Source organism: Chamaea fasciata, unplaced genomic scaffold (assembly GCF_029207755.1).
Source record: "Chamaea fasciata isolate MVZ Bird 193981 ecotype frontalis unplaced genomic scaffold, bChaFas1.0.hap1 SCAF_5, whole genome shotgun sequence".
Taxonomy (NCBI): domain Eukaryota; kingdom Metazoa; phylum Chordata; class Aves; order Passeriformes; family Sylviidae; genus Chamaea; species Chamaea fasciata.
Genome location: NW_027094090.1, coordinates 38,340,558 through 38,368,182, shown reverse-complemented (window position 1 = coordinate 38,368,182; position 27,625 = coordinate 38,340,558). Strand labels below are relative to the sequence as shown.

At 36.0% G+C, this 27,625-nt stretch overlaps 1 protein-coding gene across 1 annotated transcript in view; it reads right to left on the bottom strand.

Moving 5' to 3' along the window:
- NAV3 (neuron navigator 3) overlaps positions 1 to 27,625 on the bottom strand; it is a 252,084-nt gene that overhangs the window by 125,752 nt on the left and 98,707 nt on the right. Inside the window, exons 5-8 of the mRNA XM_066183294.1 lie at positions 26,106 to 26,283; positions 13,176 to 13,244; positions 10,331 to 10,470; positions 2,258 to 3,296 (exon numbers count right to left, since the gene is read on the bottom strand). Of these exons, the coding sequence (XP_066039391.1) occupies positions 2,258 to 3,296; positions 10,331 to 10,470; positions 13,176 to 13,244; positions 26,106 to 26,283 (1,426 nt within the window). The remainder of the gene's footprint in view (positions 1 to 2,257; positions 3,297 to 10,330; positions 10,471 to 13,175; positions 13,245 to 26,105; positions 26,284 to 27,625) is intronic.

The following is a 27,625-nucleotide window of genomic DNA, read 5'->3' as shown; positions in this document are numbered from 1 at the left end:
TATGTGTTAGTCTCAAAAAAAACCTCCTTTGAATACCTCCTTTTCCTCACAAATCTACAGTAATATCCTCTTGGTTAGCAAAAAAATATTTTAAAATATATGCTATCTGCAGGTGCCAGCAACAAGTCAAGAAATCACTAGCTTACTTATGCATGTGCTAATGGTCTAAATAGATGACACAAGATTCTGCAGAACTCTGGATAAAAATGCACTGTATTTTTCCTAAATTTTATTGACATTTTTTATAAGGACTGAAGTACAAACTCACAAAGCCTAGATATTCCTTGTAGCTGGGAAAAAAACCCACCCTGTTAGTCTAAATGGTAATCACTGTTTAATAACTCATATAAAGCTGTTAAAAAGCATGCCTGAAAACTCTGTGTAATTATTGTGGTGACTGCTTTCAAAACAATTACATTAAAGAACAAAAAATGCAAATATAGCATCCCAACTCTTGCTCATTTCCACTTACTATATATCCACAGAAATAAATACGCCAACTTTGAAAATTTGGACATTTTATCCTTGATTATATTTATATTTTTCTATTAAATCGTTGTGTGGTATTGCAAAGCCCTTGAGATTTTTAAGAAGTTTAGTTATTGTGCATTTTTAGTCAGATTCTGCACTCAGTTAGAGAGATACACACTGAAGCAATCTCATCAAAGCCAGTCTTCTGAGCCTATGGAATTTTGAGATCAGACACTGGCTCTGAGAATTTTATTTTCATGTGAGATTTAACTTCAAATAGAGTTTCCTTTGCTGTTTGTTTGAAGCAAAGAAACAATAATTAATAAGAAATATTACTGGAAGATGCATGCTTCTATCATCCTTTAATATTCAAAATACGTACTGCTTCAAGACGAAGCTTAAAACAAAACTAAGACATCTCCATCATGCAATGAAATGGCATCAATTTGTAGTAAAATAGACATTAAGCAGCACATACATCTGAAGGCAAAGTATAGCCCCTTTTTCTCTCTCCTTACGTATGCACCCTATCACATATGTAGGCTGTCCCATGTACCACACTACAAATGCTCTGTATCACTGAGGTTACTCCAGATAGTAACATCCATATTAAGTGCATCCAGGGATACATATAATTAAAACTCAAGAGGCTCCACTGCATATTAGCATAAATATAACCCATAGTGAGCCTTTTCTTCCTCCCATATGATTTTCTGAATTTAACAGTCATCCAGATTGGTTTTGAAGCTATGTTTAGTTGTGTGTAATGATATATATATTTCCTCAGAGCCTACTTCATCACCTCTTTAATCTTTAGCCAAGATTATCCAGAGTACTAGTCACTAACAAAAACTGGCAGTATATTTTGGTAATAATGTATTTGTAATTTTATCAGATGTTAAATTTACCCTCAACTGTAGCTAAAGCTTTCCAACAGCTGACATCTGAAAATATTGTTCAAATCAGCCTGTCAATCTTTCTACACTTTTTCTGTCTTCTGACTTGCACAACAACAAATCTCCCAGCATCTCTTCAACTGCTCTATCATACAGCAAAATAAATTCAAAGAAATGTTGATACATTTAACTGTTCATTCTTCTTTTCCAGAGCCTTGGCCCTCTGAAGAGTTATTATTGCCTGTAAAAATTATCTGCCTGTAGGGAGTTCATCTACACCTGTTTCATGTGGAAAACTAAACAGGAAAAGAACTGCAAACAGCAACCTTTTCTGTCTACACAAACTGCTGAAATATTTTTGAATACTTGTATATGTTATGTATAAGTTTGTATATGTTTTTTTTTTTTATTTCTCAAATATCCACCAGTACTGTTATGCATTCTGAAAACATCAGGAGTTTTTTTTAGGATCTTTTAAAAGAATGGTGAATTCTAAACAAATATTATCAAATATCAGCAAGTAGATCAAATGGATGTTGAGGTTCTCAGAATGCAAACAAGAATATTCACACTAGAAACCTAACTCAGCCGTGACCTTTCAAAAGCGGCACAGAGAATGTACCACATGATTTGTATTTCTAATCAAAACACCCTGAATGTTAAATGGTAAATATTTGCAGTAGATTGCTTTTGTACAAGGTAAAGACTCAGAGTTCGTGTAAGAAATTGTTCATACAGTAACATTAATTTAAAAAAAATATTAGGAAAACATTGGCATGATGCTGTGGATAGAAACTGGGGGATAACAGCATGATCCACCATTACTTCATCCATTTTAGCTCTCTTTCCGAAATGGTAGCACAAACCCCAATTTCCCTCCACGATCTTACCGATAAATGAAAGGAGCTACAGTGGCAGTGTTTGGGTGGCTGTATTGCTGTTGCTGAGGAAGCTGGACTACACCATTTCCTGTGCCTTGGCCACTGCCTGCAGCCGTCGAGGCTGACAGACCAAAGGAGGATCCTGGGGCAAGAGGAGCACTTGGTTCTTTCCCTTCAGAAGATGCAAGAGCAGAGGAAGGAGAAGCCTTCTCACTAAGCTGAGATTTTGGTGTTGACTGGGACTGGTTTCCTTTTGTAGTCCTCAGTTTTTCAACCTCCTTACTCCCTGTGCATGTGGAGGAAGTGCTCTGCTTTGCTGTTGGCACCTTTGATCCAGGTTTTGGGATCCCACTAGAAGATGATATTAAACTTTCTTTCTTGGCTGCTGTTGTCTTGCTTCCCTTTGGGATTAAGCTTGCAATTTTTGAGCTCTTCTTTGTAGATGATTCAATGACCTGATCCTTCTCTTCCTTGACTGCTTTCTCAGTGCAAACTTTGTTTTTGTCCCTGTTCTTTTCCTCTTTGTCCTTTGGCTGTAGCAAAGACTTTTTATTGCTGAGATTTTTGCTGCCAGCTTTCGGAGGGGTTAACTTCGGTGATACTTTGGGACTGCTACTTGTGGAGCCGCCACTGTTCACCCCACCACTTAAGACATCCATTTCACCACACTCTGAAAAGTTGTCATCCTCTCTTCCACTGTCACTGGGTCCTGAGCTCAGTGACAAAGGAGGTCTCAGAGCAGTCCTAGCATTTACCAGCTTGAATTTTTCTAGCATAGATTTTTGTCCAGATGAAGGGGGCTTCACACCTTCAGAAGGGGGTGGCTTGAGCCTGTCTGAAGTTGGAGTAGGGGAGGTTGCAGGACTGGGCTGCTTCACAGACAGCATGGTAGAGGTCGCGCTGTGTTTGACATTCATGGATTTGCTGCGCCAAGGCTTGCTGGCACTTGGAGAGGGTATGGCAGAGACCTGCTGCTGCCCAGTGCTGGTGGGATGCTGCACATTTCCATTCATGCCTGCAGAGGGGTGAGGGCCTTTTGGTGAATCTGCTAAAAAAACAGAAAAAAACCCACAGTTTTTAGTGGTATAGTTACTCTCCATTCTCCTGCTTTAAGGTGATGTCATACTCCCCATGCATTTAAAACACATTTACATGTGATCTAAACCAAACATAATTTATATGTGCATGGAGCATGAAGGATGCTAATAGAATTCACCTCTTCCCACTATAATCATGGGGTTCGATAGTTCCACTAGTCCAAGAAAGCCTCAGAAAAACCTTTGTTACAAAAAAATCAAGACTTCCAAGTTAAGATTTTATTTGTTAATCTGTATTAAACAAGTTCTTCTAATCACTTGTTCATAACAAAACACTGAAGAAGAAAAAAAGAATGCTGCAATTATGGCATATAAACAAAACTGGACAAAAAGGGGTTTGATGTTCAGTGAAAGAAAACTACGTGCTAGAAAGCTAAGGTTTTGGGCAAGAGGAGAAGGTCTCAGTAATACTGAAACTAAACGGATAAAATGAATAGTCATAAAAGCAAAAAAAGCTGATGAGAATACATTTTTTAGTTTTAAGTACTGTTAACAATATTGAGCAGATCACTTCAGGAACTTATCCCAGTATACTTTCATAGGTAGGAAAAACTTTCATCAACAATTTCACCAGTGTTAGTATTTGAAAGTTACAGTGATACATCATCTGCATGGGTACAGCAACGATAGGTGGTTTGGGTCTGAACTCAGGTAGGTACAGAAGGCTCTGTCACATTCACTACATTTGCATCATCCAGGAACTTCAATGGGTCTTCAGAATGAATGAGGATGAGGCTCCTTCTGCAATAATCAAACTATGCCAATTAATCCCTGTGATTTTTGTCACCTAGCCTTATTAACCGAAACACCCATGAAAGGGTTAAGCTCTTCCAAATGAAGTTCAGATTCCCAAGACATATCTGAGTATATAAACACCATCACTCTGAAACACCAGATAAATGAAGTGGTAGTGGAAATCAGATCATGTGGTACACAGCTGTTTCATCAGCTGACATATATTCTTTAGTGGATGTATCTTGCCATGCCATTCAGTATTGGGACTGTTGGAGAATTAGATGGAAGTTGGTCTATAGTATTTTGAATTCTGTACTACAAAAAGCCCATGAAACATACAATGCAAATATAGTTTGTGAAATGACAAAAAGAGTTCTTGATGCTTTGCATGTACACATAGTATGTGATACCTTGGGGCCCCCCTGTCTGAATAATATCATAGATGAGAATGCTGAGGACAGTTGTCCCTTCAGCACACAGTATGAAGTTACGCATCATTTTCATTTTTGCAGTCTCAACCCTAAACCTCAAGTAAAGATCCAACTACCCATCTGGAAGTCTTAAGGCTGCTAATACATTCAGGAAAGGCAGAATTTGAGAATACTGAAAGTGAAGCTGTTTTTCCTTTGACAAAGAGAACGTAAACATAGCAAAAATTTACTGCTCTGAACAGAATTAAGAAGTTCTAGTTTAAAAATACTTTAAAAAAATTGAACAAAAGTAACATGACAACATGTAACATTTTTACTTCCTTAACTCCATTAGCAACTAGTTTCATTAAGCCAATCATCTCCACCTTAACAGATGCAATAGAATTCCACCTGCCCAGTGTTTTTTGTGTGCTCCTCAGCCTGGTATGCAAATGCCACAGTGCTACATGGGTGACAAAGATGATGAAAGGACTGGAGCACCTCTCCTGCAAGAACAGGCTGGGAGAGTTGGACCTATTCAGCCTCCAGAAGAGATGACTGAGAGGGGACCTCATCAATGTATACAAGTATGTAGAGGGAGGGTGTGAAGTCAGGCTTTTCTCAGTGGTGCCAGCAATTGGGTAAGAGACAACAGGAAGACCCTGATGCACATGAAGTTCCATACGTGGAAGAACTTCTTTACTGTGTGGGTGATTGAGAACTGGAACAGATTGCCCAGAGAGGTTATGAAGTCTCCCTCACTGGAGATACTAAAAAATCATCTGGATGAACCCATGTTCAATGTGTTGTGAGATGACCCTCGTTGAGCAGGGGGGTTGAACCAGATGACCCACTGTAGTCTACTCCAAACTGACACATCCTGTGATTCTGTAAATGAGCTCGTTCCACCTTCACAAAAGGTTTCAAGCAGCTCTGCCAAGTCTTGTTCTAAGCAAGAAAACATTGGCTGGTAAAGCTTGCTTAAGTGTAATTTTTGTGACAGGCGAAACTACAGTGTATCTCCTGGGCTCCAAGTTGCACCATGGTGCACCTTTGGTGGGCAGCTGCATAGCTGATCCCTAGGGACCAAGGCAGGAATCATGGCTGGGCCCCTGCTCTTGTCTAGTGAGCCGCAGATGCTGTAAGAGAGCCTGGGGCCAACCACAGCTGTTGGAAATTACTGCAGCTCTCAGGCTCTTTTTTTATTTACATCAGGAATCAGCCACAGGGCTGATAGCTCAAAAGTGGGTGTGCACTTGCACACATCTTGCCTTGCACTAAGCTAGCCTTACATACACAGGAGGATTGGTGTCTTAAGCTGTACCAATAGTTTTGCAGAAGAACAATTCACCATAAGAATATGCAAAGCTAATGCAGAATACATGTTACAATCTGTGAACAGTGGGATGCCACTACATTCTGTTGTATTAGTTATGTTACATGTTATGTCTTCAGGCTATTAGTTTTACTACCAAAAAAACTAAACCAAAACAAAAAAAAAAAAGTGTTCTGATTAAAAAGAAGAATTCTTGCCTTTCCATATTTGCAGCTGTATAATATTGAACTCACTGAGGAGAAAAATGTAAAAAGAAGAATATTTACTCTTTCATCAGCAGCTTGTTCTGCTGCATATATAGCAAAAAAAACATACAGCTTCCTGGACCCACTGGTATTTATTTGATCCCTATGTCACAAATCAAAAACAGCTACAAAAAATTATCAAGAACTTTAGCTTGTAATTAATCTTCAATTTAAAGGGTATCCTTAATATTTCTGCAAGGAACGTGAACTGCATGCTCTCAAGAAGTATTGACAAACTGTCTGTAGGTTTAAAGATGTGGAATTAAAAGATCTATCCCCCCACCACCACCAGCACAAATGCATTACTTGAAGCTGCACACAATTAACTGCTTTCTGTGTATTCAATTGGGCTTGGCTTTAGCTGCTCATTATGTGAAACTTGTCCCCACCTTGTGGTGATTTTGAGACACAGTGAACCCAACCCGTGAAAAGGATTTCTTATTTCTGTAAACAAAATTTTACAAGAAGTCAGTCTTTTGTTTTGGGCTTAACCCCTTATTTCTGAGTTGCACAGTCAGCTTCTGGTGAAAACGGTATTGTATTTTGCTTGAGAATTCATTGCTTCAGAGCTCAACATCTGCTGCAAAAGCACAGCAGAAACACAACGCCCTCAGATGTTCAGTGCAAAAAGAGACATTTCTCATAACTCAGCATGACCATGATGACGAATGGACATTCTCAAATCCACTTTTCGTAGGCTGTTGAACAAATAAAGGACATGTAAAGAGTTGAACTTGGGCCCAGGACATAATCAACTTCCTTTGTTTTCTCATCTGTGACCTTTACTGTGTTCTGTGCTGCTGGAGAGGACAACCTCTTAACAGCTCCTCCACTCACGATAATCTAAATATTCGGTAGCAGGCAGAATAATGTCCATATTGTCCATTTTCAGTCAGTCACAAAAAAAAAGGTTAGTAGAAAATGGAAGAGCTGCAAGGGGTTGCAATAAGAATGTTTGATGGAATGGGAGATCTGTCTAGTGAGACTAAAAGAATTCAGCTCGTTCAACTCTCCCTTTCTAGCTCTCCATGAGAGAGTAGCTACCCCTTATCAGCACACAAGGAGAACACCACCAGGGACAACTGGAAAAACAGTGGCACCAGAAGAAACATACACAAACTAGATATAGATGTACATACTGGCCAGAGATGAACAATTTGCATCAGCATCATCACACAATAGAGTTCCAGGGCAGAGTTTCTCAAAGTTCTTACGGGCAAAATAACCAAATACTATTTAAACTGAGTTTGGAGAAAAAAGAAACACATCTTATATCAGTAAATTATATTGAAAATCTGGAAATACAACTCCATGCCATAGAGACCTCTTTGACATAGAGACCTTCATCAGTGTTCAAAAAAACTGTTTCTAAGATGTAAGGGTTAAAGATTTGTTTTAAAAATGTGGCATGAATTAGAGCATTATTTCTTTGCTGTACTTAAAAAGTGCTGTTTTTAGAACTTAATAGCAATCTGAATAATTACTTCATTAAAATTATTTAATTTTCCTAGTTTTATTTGTATCTTTGTGTTATTAAATCAGAGGCAGATAAATCTGACGTGTCTGAAAAGCAGGTAAGTTCTTTGAAATTGACCTGTAAACTGCAAAGTCCAGGAAAAAAAAAAAAAAAAAGACTCACACTAAAGCTCCAGGAACAAGTTTCAGCTAATGGCTTGCTTAATGTTTTGGTGCATTCTGTGTTTCAGGCTTAACCAGAGCTATACACAGTTACCTGTGTCACACAGTGGATCCGTTCTGTCAGTGAAAACTGCTCTTCTTAGTAAAGAGCAAACTGGCATTTGCTCAGGGGAGCCGGGTTTCTTACTGAGTTGAACTACTCCCTAAGCAACATCCAAAGGAGATCACATCAGTGAGAGAGTAAATACTGGAATACTAAATAAGAGGCTGATATCACATCATCTTCTGGATCATCTTCAGGTCTCCTTTAACTCTGGGACTGGACTGCATATCCATTCCTCACCGAGACTGAGTGACTGTGTTATGCAGGAATGGATTACGAGTACTATCTATAGCTGGATTTAAAAAAAAATTATGTTGTATATATTTTCTGAGGTATCCCTATTGCACATACAGGAAGGTGTACAGCAGAGAAAAATGTATCAACAGTGGTCTGTCCTTGAAGAGATTTGATGGTCCCAATATCTAACAATTATTTAATTAGCACAAGTCATCTCTTTGTTTCAGAAATTAGGGCATATGGACAGTGCCTCTATTAAAAAAAAAAGCTGGTAAAGTTATCTTGCTCCAGGCATCTGCATCAGAAGCAAAAATTGAAATGTAAGGTCTATTATTTGCACTGCACTGTAGGGAAATATCAGCTTGTTACTGTATGGTGTCACTATTTTTAAAAAAGACTGTTTTTATATTATTTCATATTATTACTATTGTAAAGGTTGAATCTTGTTTCTAAACAAATTCTTCAAAAATGTCAGGCTACAGAACATCCTAAAATACTTTTAAAAATATCAAAAAGTACCTGGAAATCTCAATGTAGTATTCAAAAATTAGTCAGTATAATAACTAAGTTTAAAATATAGCATGACATGGTTGTTTCTCTCTTTAGGAAAAGTAGAGCACGGTGTTCTCAAATACAGGTTCTTCTGTTCTTTTAGGATATTATGAAAGAATATCACTTTTCTACCCTTGCATTCACAGCAGTCATTTTCTCTAATGAATTTCTGCTTCATGCCCTAAAAAACACCTTGTCTTTATCTTTGATTATTATGTAAAGTTAATGTTTTTTTATCAATTCTGCTGTTTTAATAACGAAAACAAGAACACATGGAAACATCTCAAATACAGTAATCTGTAGATAAGCAGCACTACATCCTCTATTTTCTGTAAAATTCATTGATTGTCTTTACAAAAAAGCCACCCCTTATCCTCTGGCAAGTGGTGACTTCACTAAAAACCTCATCAAGGTTCTCATTCTCCGCTGTAAAGAAATGGGGAAGTACAGAAATACATCATGCAAAAAGTCACATAATTGTACAATGCAATGCAAGCCTTAGCAGTCAAAAGACAGTTTCCAAGTAATGAGCTAAGAATATCATCTACATTCATGTCTCACCTTGAATCATTTCATTCTCACATATTTCAGTAGCAAACATGTAAACATTATGAAGCAATTCTAAAACCTAAACTGCTGTACATACCTTCACTCAAGTAGCCACATCTCCTGCTTCATTACTTCACCATCGTATTTGTGAACTATACAGTGTGTGCTCAGTTTTCACTCTGATGTTTTTCTAGTTTTAGCTTGGATGTCTTGACACAAACAAGTCCTTGATAAAATAAAACCCACTACAGAACTATGTGAAACATTCAATGCTGATAGTAAAAATAAAGAAATAACTATTGAAAGGATGGTTTTATATCTTCAGATACAGCTAGGGGCAAAGCATGTTCATCAGAATTTTGTAAAAAAAATCTGGATAGCTGCCTGTTGCTTGGATGAAGAACATTCACTGCATACTTGTTCCTCCCACAGACCCCAAGGATGCAAACGGGCACTATGTATATTGTATCACTTTCAACTGGGTTCTAACCCAGAGATATGAATAAAATGCTGTTCATTACACAACGGGAAAAAGAAGGCGAGGAAGGGGATGGATTAGTTACACAACTCAGAAAGCTTCATTTTTGTATTATTCTTTTTGAGATAAAGCCTGAAGAGGTACATTTTCCAGGAAAATAGAATCAGGGTGAGAGAAAAGGAAGGATCCAGGGTACTCAGCTCATTGTCGCAATGGCTGCTCCAAACCCCTGCAAAATTCCATTTCACTTGCAATCCTTTATTCAGTATCATGCACACACTAAGCCAGGTTCTGAAAGAATAGATGCATGTAACATTCTGATGCAAATATGAGAGTCTGATTCTTCTCCATTAGAGGCTTAGGTGTCAAGTCCCTTGAAAACGATGGCAGTACTCCTTCAGGGAAGAGTAGACTTTCACATGGAATAAGATCCAATATGGATTTACTTTGTAAAAGTAAATACTTTTACTGTGATACTTCCGTCAAAGACGGATAAAATACGATAATAACATCTGGAAAGTTTTCACATCTGAACTTAAATCCCAGTTGAACTACAAGTTCTAATTCAGGCCCCAATTTCCGTACGTACTCCTTACCAAGTCTAAATACTACATTCGCTTCTTTGACCCTTGTGGATGGTTCTTTTTTCTTTTTCCTTCTTGTGTGTTACAGAAAGTAAACTCAGTAACTTTAATCCCTTACCTTTTTCATTTCCGTTTGCATATTGTGGAGGCTTGTTTTTGTCAATGCTGTTAAAGCTCTGACTTCTCCGATTTAAATTGGAAGCTCCCTGGACTTTGGTACTGCTGCCTGCAGCTGGCACTCTTGAGGGTCCTGGAAGCCTGGAATGGTGAAAAAATCAGTGAGAAATCAGTGAGAAATCTGTTATTTTTATGTAATACAACATATAGCGGAGACAGTGTGCAAATATCAGATCACAATTTTAAACCAACTAAACCCAGTGAATTCAGGAAGCAACAACAAACAGAAGGATTCAAATTAGTTCGACTCCACGAATGAAAACTAAAACTTATCCTTATGCACACAAAAGGGAAAAAGATGCTTTCTAGAGTCACAAGACATGTAAGAAGATGCTTTGCATTTTCCATTAACATTGCTAAAACAGATTCACCCTAACAAATATTCAAGTGTAATAACCTTTATAAATATGTCACTTTTGGAGAGGAAATATTGAAGAAATAGATTAGAAAGCACACCAATACATAGTTGAGAAATATTTTGTATCTCGTAATCTATTAAATTTTTCATAGTTGTGTTTAGCATAAAAGCTGGCTTTTTAGTTATGTTCTTCAGTTATTTTTCAGAAGGCTAGTGGCTAAAATACTTCCACCTTACTATTTTAAATGAAAAATATTGAAAATACTTATTTTGTCTAGATGATACAGATGCATTTATACCTTTTAGACAGAAGTATATAATGTAGACTCTACAGTTCATTTCTTAGTATTTGCTGCCACCATCTGAACTTTACTATGTGCCTATGCTAAGGGAAAAAAACATAGATTCTTGTTTCTGACATGTGTAAGGCTGCATCTTTTTAAATTTGTTTTGTGCTGTAAAATTCCTAAACGTGCCTACTTCAAACTTTCTGAAGCACCTTTGTGGGCACCCCCACTTTATTCCAGTTTTGTTTTTTCTTAGACAAAATTAATTGCTCAAATCAGCCATAGGATTTTGCCATAGAAGAGCATCTCTCTTTTGTTTCTTGCTTACTGGAATGATTTTAATAATGGCAGTGCAAATTATACCAGAGTTATCATATTTTGTTAGTTTCACTTTATTATGAGAGAGCAGCATTAGGCGGAAGGAAAAAAAATCACATTACAAAGAAGTACAAAACATTTGATTTTTTCCAAACTTTTTTCGGTTGTTTAATACACTGGCATAGCAGAAATGTTAAAATAATTTTATTTCCATTTGCAAACATAATAGCACAACTCCATATTCTTTTTTTTTACCAGTTTAAACCTCAGAGAACCAATCCACTGGCTATTTTCATGGCCCACTCTGGCTGGCAGCCTGCCCTGCTTGCTCTGTGCTGAGCCCAGAGCAGGCTGTCTCTGCTCTGCAGCTGTACGCGTGCTAACCTTTACCGTGACCCGTGAATTCGAGTGATCTTCTGTTCCCTGAAGAATGCACTAAAACAAACTTAAAAATCCATTTGCTCCTTCTCATTACCCTAATTTGACAGGCAGTAAGAGCCCTGAGACCATTTGTCAAAGGTAATGACAATAGCAATGAAAAGGCATGTGCAACACTAGAAACTCATCTGTTCTGTTAAAATACAAAATTGTTCTGCATATATTCTGTATGCCAGAATTCAAGAACTTGCCACAATAAGCACATTATGCATGAGGTCATTTTCTCTATACACTTTCCAGTTTACCTCATTTGCTGACTTTCTTAATTGAATTCAGGTTTTAAATTGCTCTCGCAGAATCATGTTAAGCAGCTAAGGAAATGCAAAGAAGAGTATAACAAATAAGGGACAAGTCACATACCTCTGAACAGGCTTCGGAAACACTGCCACAGATTTAAAGTATTAGACAATAACACTGTTAACTTTGATATGTTGAATGTGGACAAGACAGGAGCATCAGCAATAAGGAAAACAAAGACCTATAAATGCAGGTGCAAAGCAACTGGACCATGGTATAGCTCATTTCAAGCTATCACCAGCAACTCACATTGTGTTAGTGTTCTATACTGCAGAACGCAATCTTTATTGTAGATTATGCCATTTAGAGTTCATTGGTCTCACCAATGAACTGTACAGCAAAGGTATAATTAATGAACACATTAATTATTCCCCCCCCCAAAAAAAAAAAAAAAAAAAGAAAAAGCAAGCTAGAAAAAAGAGTAAGCTTTAGACCTCAGCTTCATTTCTTCTACAATCTGGCTTGTAGATTTTAGTGCTCATGGAAATGACATACTAAAAGTACTGACAAAATCTGAAACAAGTCAGTTCCAACACACAGCTCTGTCAAATTCACTGCCAAAACAAACCCTCTCATTCATGGGCACTGTGTGCAGGCTACACTTGATGGAGCAGAAGTCTTGGAAGTCATTCTTTTTTTTTGCTCTATTTTGCTTCTGTGTAAACTTGACCTTATGAACTCAAACTTTCAGGTGGGTTTGCTATGTATGCAAGACATCTAGTGGGAAAAGGGGTGGACTCCCAAACTTCTTTTCACTCATGACTAAAGTCAGGAATTGAGCCAGAAAGTACAGAGCACTAAAATCACCAACTAATTCTTCACACACAATATTTTACATGCAGAATACAAAGATGCAGGATACATAACAACCAGAAATATTGCTAATACGTAGTAGAAATCAGCCAATTGGCCAAAAGCCAATTAATACAAGGCTTTTCTGTGGCAAAGCTCATCATTCCAAAGCTTGCACACATAACAAAAATTACACATTGTTTAATGTCTGCTTAAGTCCAAAGGATAAAATATCAATGGGCATATACTTGCTTGAGTACCACTAACAAGCAATAAATTAGAGATATTTAACTGACCTAGAAGCCTTTTTTTGACTGGTTGCAATTCCACTGTGATTAGACTGAGTTGCATATCTGGCTGTGAGACTGTATGAGAAGAAACAGAGAAATTGAATTAAAGAATTTCTTTGAATATGTATAGAAAGAACACACTTACCAGCAAATGATGAGTTAAAGAATGCAAATCGAACATGGATAGAAAATGCAAATTAACTGGCAACATTATGAAACAATGTAAACATGCAGATTTTTATGAGATGCAATGAACAGGTTATGAAATAATGGATATTCTTATAAAATGTCTCATTTGCTACTAATTATCTTATGAATAGAAAAAGAGAGCAAATTTCCACAGTGACTGAATTCCTGAAGTATAGCTCAATTCACATAGAGTGTGAACTTTAAAACATTGTGGGTGGTTTTTTTTTTTTTTTTTTGCTTTTGTTTTTGTTTTTTGTTTTTTTCCACGAAAAGCACTAAGCACAAATACACTCCTACTGGTCTCTCCAGCAACCTTTGACTGGATTCACAGTAGGGCTGTTAGGAACAGATTTCCTATACCAAATTCAACACAGACTCAGAAAAATTCCCACTAAAGCAAGGTGACCCTCCTGACAGTAGAGCTACATGGAAGAAGCACCCTGTCACAAATTTTATTACTGTTACAGCACAGGTCATGTATGTGATGACCCACGCAATGAATCCATGGCTGCATTAAGAAAGCCCTGGCATGTGCTTAGACTCACTGTGAAATTCCGTAGGAAAATGCACTTTTGTTTATTAAGCATCCAAGTAGCATTTCTGCAACAGCAAACATGCTATGCTATAGGGCTAAAAACTGTATGTTCCTTTTGATGCCCAACAACCTGAAACTACTATACAGAAAATTATTTCTTCTAATCTCTTAGACATCTGCATAGGGGATATGACAAATATATGGCCAAGGTACAGCTTTCTGTCAGATAATTACAGTTTCCACGGGCAGGTGCATCCTTTGGGATCCACACAGTCTGAGGCTATAGATAGGTGCCTAAACCAGGTACAATCACAAAATCAAATTCCTTGAATTATTAAGGAAGTCATGGACAACTGAGCAAGCAGAAATTCTGATAGTCACAGATTTTTTTTTTGTTTCTCAGAGTTCTGCATCTTCCAGCAATTCTTCTGCATAGCAGCAGAAACCACAGTGCTCTAGTGCCAGCTTTATAGACTGGCAGCCCTTTTAAGAAGCACCTGGTGGTGTTGGGTCTACCAGAAGTGTTAAGCAATTTCTGCCAGTCCACTGAAGTAGCCAGACCTGAGTGTAAACCAGATGGGAGAAGCTGTCAGGTAAAAAAGGTCTTCCCTTCCTTAGCACTGCAGTGCTGAAAAGGGGCAAGAAGAACGCACAAACCAAGGGACAATGTGAGACTGAAATGGGATGTGAGATTATTGCTACTTTACTAAATTAAACCCCAGAAAAGGGTTCAGAGTCACCTTTGTTCCTGCCAATTAAAAATGGCACATTTGCACATGATGAATATAAAAGAAAGAAGAGTACTTCAGCTTTAAGGGGGCAAAAAGGAATCATTCAACATGTAAAAGCAGCATTCAATCCTCTGACATGTATCTACAGAGTAATGCTGAAAAATTGCCTTTTTAGATGACCATAGCTTCTGTGGATATTATAATATATAATATAATTTATAATAATATATTACTTAAAATAATACAAAAATAGTTTCATATAATTACACTTTATGTATTTTTATCTATTTAGTTTTTAGTACATTGAATTATATTTCACTTACAGTTATATTTCTTAATAATGTCTAGACTTGTGATGCAAATGTGACATAGGTTGTTTTACTGAACTTGCTACATTTGTGCCTGGCATAATAACTTTTGATGAGATCTTTCATGTTTTTGTTTCCCAATATACTTAAAATGAAGGAATCTAGAAATGAATAGCTGTTTATCTGTGTTGACTAAAATAAGAGATTTGTGAGAAAAATTGTATGTCAAACAAAACCTTTGTGCATTTATGCGGTAAAAGATGGAATGATACACAATCAACACAAAGTAAAATGGGAAAAAAGAGTGAGTAGGTTGCACTGCCTTAGTGTATTATCATTTCTACCTCAAACAACACATTTCAGAGTAAATTGAAAGATCAAAACTCTTAATCTCAGTGTTCATAAGCTAGCCCACAGTCTTTTTAATAGCAATGAATACATACAATATCTATCTGGTAATGCTTTCTAGAATGCTTCCCTTCTATGCCTCTTACTTGGGACTCCATCCATTAGTAAATTCATGAAACATCAGCCTATTGCCTACTTTCAAATTTCCCAAACAGGCTTGAAAGGCATTGATGAAAATATCAATGTCAGTAAAACATGATTTGTAAAGCATGACTGACTAAATTTATTTTCCAAAGTAATGTGACAAAAGAAAGGCAAAAAGAAAATTTACCACTCATAAAGCAGGTGCATCAAATTCTTAATAAGTTTAGGTTTTTCTTGTCAATTAGCTCTGAATGTGCTGAGCCCATGAAAGCTTTGCATGGGTGCATTTCCCAGTTGCTGGCCTCACTTTTATGGATGTGAACTGCAACTCTGTTTCAGATTAGACTTTAGCCTAGCCACTCTTCTAAATGTATAAACAAATATTTACTTACTGCCCTCTATCCTACCAAAAAATTGTCTGTGGATAGTATCTGTCAGTCAGAAAAATAAACCTGGTTTTGTTTTAAACCTTAAAACAGTTATTCTTAATGCTTACAAATCCACATGATATAGTAAATATGTGTCTGCAATAAAGCAGTAAATGGACCTTAACATATCAGACAGTACCAGTTTAATGCTACAGCATTCAGAACAAGGAAGGATTTACTTGTCAGAGGGCTGGAAAGGGGGATTTTGAAGGCCTCTGGTTCTTAGCTGTCTACTACCAAGACCCTTTCCACTGTCGTAATATTCATATCAGCAATCATCTACACCATGTACACAAGACCAGACATCATGCATAGCTCTCCTCTTCCAAATAACACCTAGGGGAAGTGAAGTAAATGCTGTCCAAAACAGGTAAAATGGTACATAAGCATCTGATACCAAATCCTTAGAAATAATCTGGACTCTGCAAAAATAATATGGACTCTGTCTTCCAGGTGTAAGTCATCAATATTTTGCCTTACAAACCAGGGGAACACTAGTCAACACAGCAGATATGAAATGGTGACAATTGGGAAATTTCTTTTGCTGTGAGAAAATGGAATAAACATCCTGAGACTGCCCAGAAAGGCAGTTCAGCACAGAGGTAGCTGAGGTAGTATCGAGAAGAAAGGACAGAGATGCTGATGGAGAGGTGCTGATGAAGAACACCATGTCCGTATTGTGCTGACTGGCTACAGGAACTGGGGCTCTGCGTGGTGCCAGCACAGTCAACTGCATGGGGGACCTATGCACATCAGGATGGGGAACTTACAGAGGTCATTCATTTGCAGGCATCACACAGTTAAAACCGGTCCTAAAAGGTGTAGAGGAGACTAGGAAATCAATATAGGCTCCAATACTGAATGATTTTATTTGGCACTTAGGGACAGGTTTTAGTGGTGGACTAGGCCATGCTGGGTTAGCAGTTGGACTAGATGAACTTAGAGGTCTTTTCCAACCTAGATTCTATGATTCTATGAAGAAGAAGGGCAATAGACTGTTTGACACTGGACTAAACTATCAGAGACTCAATCTTGTTACCGTACAATATGTCAGAAAAGAAGCAGATCCTTGAAAGTGGGTTAACACATAAAGCTGAAGGATGATGCCTCTATAAACATGAAAAGAACATGAATCAGGCTAAAAATATTTTAACCTCCGTCTTCAAAAAGTAACCCATGCAGTGACACCCTGAATATCATATACTTTTTATTAAGTCTTCCAAAAGATCAAAAGGATCATGTTACATCACACTGTCATTTTCCTATAATGCTAAGAGTCACATGGCAGTTCTAAAATCTCAGCTATGCACTATGTTAAAATTTAAAAACGCAAGGGGTTTTGTAGTTTATAATCAAACCCTTCCTTACTGACATACTTGAATTTTAATATGCTGTTGATCATATAAAGTGCATTTCGTCTCTAGCATGAATGCACTCCAGAGCTGTTCAAGACTTTTGTATTAGAACAATTCTCTGAAAAATGACTAGTTTAAGAATAATGCTTTTTTAATGTAAAAATTACTGGTTGAAAAGCACAAGAGATAACATTCTAAGGTATACCTGATTCCAAATTCCAAGTGTGCCTGGAAAGATGCCATGGGAAACAAAAGTTTCCAAGCCCTCACCATACAAAAGAGTTTGGGCAGGTAGAAGATCCCTCATTCCCCAAATGTACTTTTAAGTAACACTGAGGAAGAACCAAAATAATTTGATTTTCTGTACAATCAAAATTTTTCAGACATTTGTTTTCCCTTGTTATCCCATTCTTGGTGAATCAATATATGGGCATATCTACATGTACGTATCTATATATCTACATATATCTATACCAATATTTATTTATTTATAAATGAATAAATAAATATTTTACATTTTTATAAATTTTATTTATGAATGTGTATTTTATAGATAGAGGTGTATTGTCTGTATATATCTAACCCCCTTTTTTTTTTTTATTCACAAGAGGAAATGTCTATGGCTCAGGCAGTTCTAGCTCATACCCTGTCATCTGTTCTAAATTATTTGGACATTTCTCCTTTCCGCTCTTTGAACTTCTGGCATCTTATTCAAGCAGTCTGTCTCCAAATGATTCATGCTTGAAGGTACAAGTAAAATTATGTTTTCAATGTTTTCCTATTGCTCTCAACTCATAAACCAAAATGTAGATAACCCAGTCTTGCATCAGTATAAGAATGAATTGTCTGCCACAGTGATCATAGCTTTCCTGCTTTGGTCCAAGTATTGTAGTATAGATATTTTGTGGAATTTAATGAAGGAGTACATGAATCACAACATTAAAGAAACAAAATGGATATCTAGCAGTAACTGTGGGTTGTGGTTTAGGACGCTGTGCTACTCTGCTACTGTGCTTAACCTAACCTGTGGCACACCTAAAATGCCATCTTTTAAACCCTACTTTTTTTCTCTGAACAATTGGACAGGTGGATAACAGTGGGCTGCCAGAACTAGGATCAGGCCCTTAAGGACCAACTTTACCATTTTATGACCTTATCTCCATACAATTTATGATCTTATACTAGAACAAAATTATATCAGAGTATCTGCACAGATTCATATGTCACCTTTCTACTTCACAGTTTGATAAAATAAAACTGTAATAAATTTTTTTCCTAGAGGGAATGGAAACGGAGGTGACAGAAATGCTGATGCTTTTACTTCTTCAAGTCCATGTTAATTATCTCTTGAATCTTTGCATAGATTTCCAGAAAGTCCACATTCATAACACATCCTAATGTATGGTTGGGATTGCTATAAACCCGCATCAGTCAAAAAATGTTAACATGGTTAACTGTTTCTATTGACAGTAGTAAAATACATTTTGTAAGAATTTTGTTTGGTCTCCCCATTGACTTTAAAATGGTAAAGTGCTTTGCAATACAAAGAAAATACAAAGATTCTACCAGCAGTTCACCTATTTTCCTTTACATATTTTCAAAACAAAAATAGTCTTGAAAGTCTGGTGAATTATAAATATAAAAAGCCCTTTTCTTTTCACTTCTATTTAATCTATTTTTCTCAGGCAATGATTGCCAAACAGCACTGCCTATGCTTCTTTGAAATTTATATGGATTTTTATTTTGGAGTTTTCTTGGTAAATGAAGAGAGAAAGTCATCTCCATCACAGCAGTTTCCAACTGTAATGGTATTTCATTAACTGACACCTGCAAAACCACAATATATAGAATATCAATTTTGTTGCACAGTCTGTGAAAATAGTAAGATAAAACAGATGATATAAAGGACTGACAGAAGCAAAGAAAGGAACAGTACAAATATAAAACTATGACTTAAATGAATGCAAAAATTCAAGGAACAGACTCGGTCACACGTTGGTACCAAGGAATTTATTAAGGAACAAACAGGAACAAAGCAAGAACATTTTGCTTCTTAATAAGTTAAAAAGGAATCATCTGACAAAAAAAGAAAAAGAACAAAGATTGTGCTAATTTAATATGGCTACCCTTGCATTTTACATGTGTTGAAATTTCATTTGCCATATACAAATAATTATAGGCAACCTCCAGTGTTCACAAGACATCAGAATTAAATTGCTAGCAGGTCTGAGAAAGTAGTAAGTGTATGGACAGGTGCATCAGATTTCATTTTCAGAGAATGAGAAGATCGAAGGAATCAGTAGAGAGTGAGGGAAGAGCAACAAAGAATGTCTGAAGGGAAAAAAAACTTCATTATAAAGCTTCTATTCCTTCAAAAGGAAATATATAAAATCTTGGATTCAAGTGCTACAAGGATGAATGGAACACTTCCTATTAAATTCTACATGATCTGATTAGACACAATGAAAATTATGGCCAAAGTCCACCAAAACTGACTCATAAAAAGTAATGAGTGGCAAGGGTGACACAGGCCAGACAATGAGAATATCTGAAATGTACAAAATGAAAATTGCTACCAAACTGATTTAAAACACTCTTTTGAAAAGTGCAAAAAGAGACAATGAGAAATGATGACAGTTGTGTTTTGAACTGCAAACAGCAGAAGAAGCAGGGAAAAAATATTTTTATTGAGCAGAGGTAATTTATAAACAGAAGAAATCAGGGCAACTATATGTCACAGGTTCCTAAAGAAAGTGTTCAGATCTATGTCAGGTACTTTGCAAGGAGAAAAAACTGTGTGCAACAAATAAAGGGAGATACCAATCAGTAAAAGACAAGTTTGAAGGATGCAGCCCACAGGAATACATAAGAAGGTAAAAGATACAAACAGTTTATGAAGGATTAGTAGTGAAATGGTCAAATAGGGGATGAAGAGTTTAAAAAAACCTGAAACACTACTACGAGACTAAAAATGCTTTTCAAATTACATTTTTTATTTTCTCTCTAGGCATGCTATAGTCTAGTAGAGGGGTATACTCTAACTATAGGAAAGACCATTTATTTTACAACCTGAATGTCACTTTTAATCACCCTTTCCCACACTATTTTAAGTTTAAGAAATTACATTAGATACCTTCTTAGAGAGGATGGGTTACATGCAAGAAGTAGATGAAAAACACATTCTTACTACTGCTTCGTTCTATCTTTTCTGCGTGAAGGTTATTAGACAGGTTAGTCATTTGCCACTGAGACACACTAAATGCTTTATTTACTTGGACTTCAGGACAAATATGATGAAAGAACTTCCTTTCTGAAGTTTCTGTGATTTGGAACCTTGAGGACTGTAATGATTGCATCTTTGTGGAGTAGAACAAAATGGGGCCACAGCTGATTTTCAAGATAAAATAAAGGTTAAAATAAAATTAAATACCTAAGGGCCATTTGAAGGTCAGATTCCTGCAGATCCTGGAAGAATTACTTTAAGCAACTCATTCGGCATTAATGCAGACATATAAAAATACATCAGATTAGATTAATAGCACTTTGTTTGCTTAGACCCTTACTAGCAAACAGAGAACAGAAAGAAGAAATAAATATTTTTCTAGTTTTTTTCTCTTCAGTATCAGTGATTTGATAATGATTCTGCAGTGGGAAAAGCAGGAACTACCTACCTTTTTCCCTTCACCAAAACCAAGTGACTAGCAATGACAAGAACTAAGGACAGCAAAGGGACTTGGTTCACCACTTTCATATATATTAACTAAGAAACACACACAACTATGTACACCTTCCATTTTCCAGCCTAGGTCAGTGCAATGCACTTGGTGTAGACTTCTGTTACCATATTTTAAACCTTCAGAATATTTAAATAAGGCCTTTTTCTAAGCGGAGTGATGTAATCAAGATTGCTATGCTGACTGCCGCTATTCTGTGGATCTATTTCAATTCAAAATCATAACCACTACATTTTCATTACTGTATTTCACACAGCAAAAGCTCTGTGTCCAATATGCTTAATTTCTTCCCTAGTACTTCTGAGCAGCAGGCAACACAAAACCTTGCTCCTTGCAATAGTTATATTTGCAACTGCCTGTAGAAATCAGCTACCTAACTTTGTTTATATGCCCAGGAAAACCAGGGTGCACTTTTAACATAACAAATTTTAACAAAATCCATCTGGACCTCAAGCTGTGCTCATCATTCCTGTACGTGATAAAATAGCTTGTCTGTCTAGGGGAATTTTTTTGACAGCTTACTGAAACCAGTTACTGTCTAATCTGCAAATGAGACAGAACTTCTTTCATCCACATATGTTTTCTCTTAGTATCTGGGTGGTTGAAAGATCATCACCACAGATGTATTGCTCTGATAAAGGAATCCACTACCAAAGCGGAGCATAAAAATATAATGTAGCTATTGTTGTCATCTATCTGTACTGACAGATATAAATAAGGACACCAGCACTGTATTTTTTAAAATAAATCTCAGAGCTGCAAGAAAGTCATAAGGAAAGAGTGAAGTGCCAACTTCAGATTTTGAAATATTCAACTCCCACAGTTAGTCATAGAAGAATATAGGAAATTTTAGGGTAAAAAGACATCTAAAACTATTCTTTGCCTTTGGTTAGTATTTATTTACCGCAGATTTTTTTCACTAATAGTCTAATAATTTCAGAGTTTTTGAATTACTGGTACAAAACTATGATCTTCCATAAAGAAAGTAAGCTTTTTGCAAGGGAATTTCACTTACCATGAATCAACTTCCTTCCTTTTACATTTAATTTGAAACGTTGCTGTTGGCTTTAGGACTAGATAGGCCAATGATACTCTTTCACAGGAAGAATCTTGCTTGCCTTCTGTATGCAGTTTTCACAATTTTGATGTTGGGGAATAGGAATGTTAGAGTATTGCCACACTGACCAATTCTGTATAACTTTGTAAGGAGCCTGTGAAAGGAGATTCATTAACCTCCCTTCAAACTTCATACTTAGGAAAGAGAGGTTCCTCCAGAAACTGGTTTAATTACATTCCTGCCTTGTGTTGTCTCCTAGTCACACAAGGAAAACTAGCCTCCTGAATTAGTGTCCTGAATTCCCCATTTCTGCACAGACCTAATCCATCCAGTCTTGTGATATTCTGATTATAACCTTCCCCTGGGGATTCTGTTTGTTTACCTTAGCAAAACAACCTGTGTATGAAATCTGTAGAGTCCTAATATAATTCGGTGCCTATTTTAGTTTTTGTTGACAAAGAGCTCAAACACTGTATAAAGCACCTTGTCTTCGGTGGCATGTGGAAGCATTCAGATACAGTAATGATCACAGACATTGATCACTACTGAGGAAATTACATCATAACTTGGAAATGGGGATGAGTACCATCACCATCATCATTATCATGACCACCAGCAGGACCAGTCCTTTAAATTAGGAGAGTGAGATGCTAGCCCTACACATACAAAGACAAGACTTTCTTGGTCTTCAACAGGGCTTGAATGCTACAACCTCTGTAATTTGACCATCTTCAGTGTGACTTCTCAGGGGTATTTCCCTCTCTCAGGTATAATCTGTATCTGTCTTGGAAAAAGTGAAATGCATCACCTTCTCATATTTGTTTAATAAAGAAAATACAACAGCTTTTTACCTCCTTGGAAATAAAGTTGTAATTACACAATATACTTAGTATACGTTAGCTGGAAGCAATGAAGAAGATAACTTTTCTTGTAGAATATTCTAACCTAAAATAACCTCAGTTATTAATTGAAACTGAGACATAGTTTCAAATACTTAAAGTACAACATGAAATGTGATTGATTATTGAAGATTTAAAAACATGTAGAAAGTCTATAAAAAGTACCCACCATTTTCAGTGCATATATTTTCCTTTTGCTTACATGTATGCACACATACAAGCACATGGATATCAAATGCATTTAAATGTACACAGTGCATCAAAATGATATCTTTATTTCCCAGGTGTCTCGCAAAATAAATATGTGCGAGTCTTCCAGTAAAATAAAATACTCATGGTGTAAGAAGATGATTTTCACAATACCCTTGAATATTTACACAAATTAGTTTTGAAGCATTTTTCCACTACTGAAAAAGATAAATGTCCCATTCACATGTTAGCACGTTAGTTCATTATCTGTCTTCTGAAAAATAATAAGATAATTTTTCTTGTTCCTTTCAAAAATCTGAAAGAACTATTTCTATGTAATAAAAGACCGCACACCAATTTAATGGAAACCGCTCTCTGTTTTGTGCATTTGCCAAATATTTTTTCCGAAATATACACTATAAAGGATTTTCTGCCTTAAGGCTTCTGCATACCAAGCCTTTCCACAGTTATGTTACTAATGCTAGAAAACACAAAGAATTGAGAATTTTTAAAAACGTATTCAGAACTGCAACATGGTAATAAAAAAGGCATACCTGCACAAAAAAAAAAGGGTAGTAACAAATAGCCAAAAAGATTAACATTCACTATGAAAGGATAGAAGAGCTAGTTTTATCAATAGCACTTCAGAATAAAAGGTAGAATTATTCCATTTTTGATTGATAGCAGCTTGGTTATCTACTGAGTTAATAATTTCATATGGACAGTGTGAAGAATGTACATTAATATACTTCAGATTTTACCACTTTCCAAAATTCTCCTTACATTGAAATGTGTAGGTTTCAGTATCTGAAGGAAACTACACTTTGCCAAAAATATCTCAAGTGGTTTCAAGTGTCCCATAAAGCAGTCATGTGAGCTCCTCAGGACCTTCTAAATCATGAGCTCTCCCCCGCTCAGTTATGTTGGTTGCTTTTGTAATTGTTTCTGAGACACACCTGACATGAAAGCAACCACAGAAATCAGTTTGAGGAATCATTTAAGCTACCTGTCCACATTTCAAATAGCAAAAAGTGGGCAAGAGGCAAGATTAATCTCACAAAAGCCATCTTTTCTTTTTTAATTCATATTTTGGCTTTTTTTCTAAAAAGCAGCTTTTATTTACTCATTAGCAGCTTTAAACTAGAAAGGTGCTTGGTAAATATTTTAAAATAATTTTTCAAATTATTTAGGAAAAAATTGAATTAAATGACTGCTATGAAAAGAACTGCTGGAAAAGAGTGTCTCTCCACAGAGAATTCACATCAGTGTATGTTTATATATGCCCACCTATTTGTGAAAAACTTGTTTTCACATGTAGTCATTTTTCTTAGGAGGGGAAAGATTATTTTGTGTTGATTTCTTTACACTACTTCAAAACAGTGACAAATGAAAAAAAATAGTATTGATAAAAAATTGTATTTTTATTTGTTTCTAAGTTCCAGAGCTCCTGGTTTTGCTAGCAGCTCATACTTGATGTATTTATAGTAGAAGATAAAAACTTTTCATATAGGAGAAAGTTTTGAGTAGGAACCTTTCTTTATTCATAAAGACTTAAATGAAAAATATATGGATAGAAGAAATCATACTTCCTCAGGCAATACAGAAATTTTAAGTAACAAGTGTCAAACCTCTCTATATATCAAAGCAAACAGAAAAAATCTTGCCTTCAGTTTACAGATAAGAAATAAGAAGGATGGCATCAATCTTGATCTAGTAATTTTTTTACATAGAAACTTATTACAGCTGAAACCTAGCTACGAACAGGAATTTAATCAAAGAATTAAATTATTTTAAGCTGAGATTGAAGTGGAAGGTCTAAAGCACACTGACAGAAGTAGAAATTTTTTACACCAGCTTAGATGCTACTTTACAAAATCAGAAATGTGGGGGATCTGGGACGTGGAATAATTGCCTTTCTTCTTAATGAAGCATGTTTTAACATAATAAAATAGAAGAGGAGAAAAAAGTGCAGAAGGACCATGAGATCTCAAGGAACTATAATGGAAAGCTTAATAAAAGATCCATCACCTCTTTGCTTACCATGTGCAATCACTGTCATCCAAATACTAAAAAAACTGCTTTATCCAGGCTTTATTTGGACAAACCCTTGCAATAGCCATGATGTATAAAGGAACACTGAATTTTTTGTTGTTGTTGTTGTAATTATTAAAAATTCACCACGGGTAAATTATAAAATTTATAATGTTTCAGTTCTTTCACTAAATTAAAAACAAAAAACAGTAACCAAAGGTATTTACAGGAAGCTGGTTAAGCTCTTAATTCCCCTGATTAAAACTGTGAACACTTAATTAGATATTATTGCCTCTCATGCAGTATTAAATATCCTTCATAAAGCAGAAATTCAGCTTTGGAAAATGTTGAGAATGGTCAGTCTCTTCTATGACCCCACCATAATTTCCTAGATTACATGTTAATAGTATACTTCACAGGGAAAGCCTTCAAAGACATTAATGTTCAGCAGCAGAGAAAATAAAAGCATTTCACTTCATAATGCCTCAGCCAAACACATGTATCCTAATTTTTGCATCAAATGAGGTAATTAAAATGCCATTAGCAACACTTTCCTCCAAAATAGATTTTTAAAACATTTCTAGTTCCAAACCATAGATTTCTATCAGGCGGAAGTGTTAAAGTTTTGTCAATTGAAGAAAAATATGTTTATTATACACATGAAAGTGTAATTTATATAGGAAAGGACTTAAGAACCAGAATCTCAATATATTAGTCTGATACTTTTAAACCAGTCTAGATCATTGACTTACCACATTCTAGAAATACAGTTGTTCAGTACGTCCACAAAAATGTTTTAAATAAAGACATAAAAAATGGAGCAAGTACTAAACTCAACAAACCAATAGACAAAACTCTTCATGAAGATCTACAGTTGACTTTTTTAACTTCCCCAATAAAATGGTCTAATCTTTATATAAAATTTTGTTGTTTCTGAACAGAAAAATAGAAAGCTTTTACACCTGAGCAAGATAACTTTTTAACATACCTTGACTGCATATCTTGATGTGTTTTGGACTGGCTGATTTCAGCTGGGTTTGAAGGGACTTGCTGTTGTAGCTCCACCAAAGACTGGTAATACTGTTGCTGATGGTGTTGCTGCTGTTTGTACCGAGACAAACTGAAAAACAGCCCTAAAATGGCTTTCAAATTTCCATTCCTTATTTCTATTAAAAAAAGAAAGAGAAAAGGAAGTGAAAACACTTTGGTTTCAGACTTCAGTTTTGTAAAAGTCATATTAAACATGTCAGTACAAATCTATAGCTATAAATGTTTATGTCTTATATCTCTTTATTTACCTGTAATGTCAGAGACATTTTAGGCATCACTGATAGTTTATTTTTTATTATAATTTTTGGTTTTTTATGTGTCAGTGTTGCAATAAACACCTATCTCTACAATGCCTTCATGATGAGCCGTTTGCATGGCCATAAACAAGAATATATCCAACCTTAAATAACACACATAACCTGAAATGAATACCCCCATCCAAACAAAGTACAAATATTCTAATTAAGGAAATGCTCATTCAAAAAATCTGAATTCTTTCTGGTCTTAAATATACATCCCCACAAACCCCATGACTTTAAATTACTCCTTTTGCTTTTGGGGCAAATTCTGCACACATTGGTAATAAACAGTGAGTTCTGGAAAAAGTGAAAAGACTGTATGGTAATGGTTCTTGTGAGTGAGCACATATCCGTTCATACAGATGTGCAGGAAACATGAGAGAAGAAAATAAATGGAAGATTGTTTTTAAAAAAGGTGACTGTAATGCTCATGATTACATCTTTGAACTTTCAAATGACATGAGTTTATAGCTTTCTATTTTATACTTTTATTACTGATAACGAAGACAAAAGCTACAGCTTTGATGAAGGTAAACAGCTACCTGAATATAATTCTGAATATAATTCCCAGTAGCATCCCTAGGTCTCCCATTACTTTTTAAACTTTTGCTCACCCTGAGATGAAGATTTTATAAGGATGCTGTTATTTGCTGATGAAGGATCTCAGTGTCAAAAAAGAAACCTCAGAAGACTTTAATGAAATTATCTGCAGCATGTAGGACTGTTCAAAACCTCATTTTTAATTTTCTTTGGCACTGAACACCTTGTGAAAGATTTTGATTAGACCTATAGATTATCATTAGCCTGACATGCAATGCCACAACATTTCTGCCTTCCCAGCAAATCAAAATACCGAGCTGTGTGTGCTACACAGCTCTCCTAGGCAAATTTTCAAGTTGAATTTATACAAAATTACTGTCATTGTCATGTCTATTAAACCATATTAATTTTCTTTAAATGGGATTAGGTGAAATGCTAATACATATACTAAGGCAAACAAACAGTGGAACTTTTATGCTCACAACCTGTTCTTCAAAAGCAAAACCAATCCTGGACACTGGAATATACTTTTCAAAATGTAAATTTGGTCTAACCAGCCATACTTATTCATCTTCCCTTTGAAGATGCTGCAGGATCTTTGATTAGGAATGAGACCACG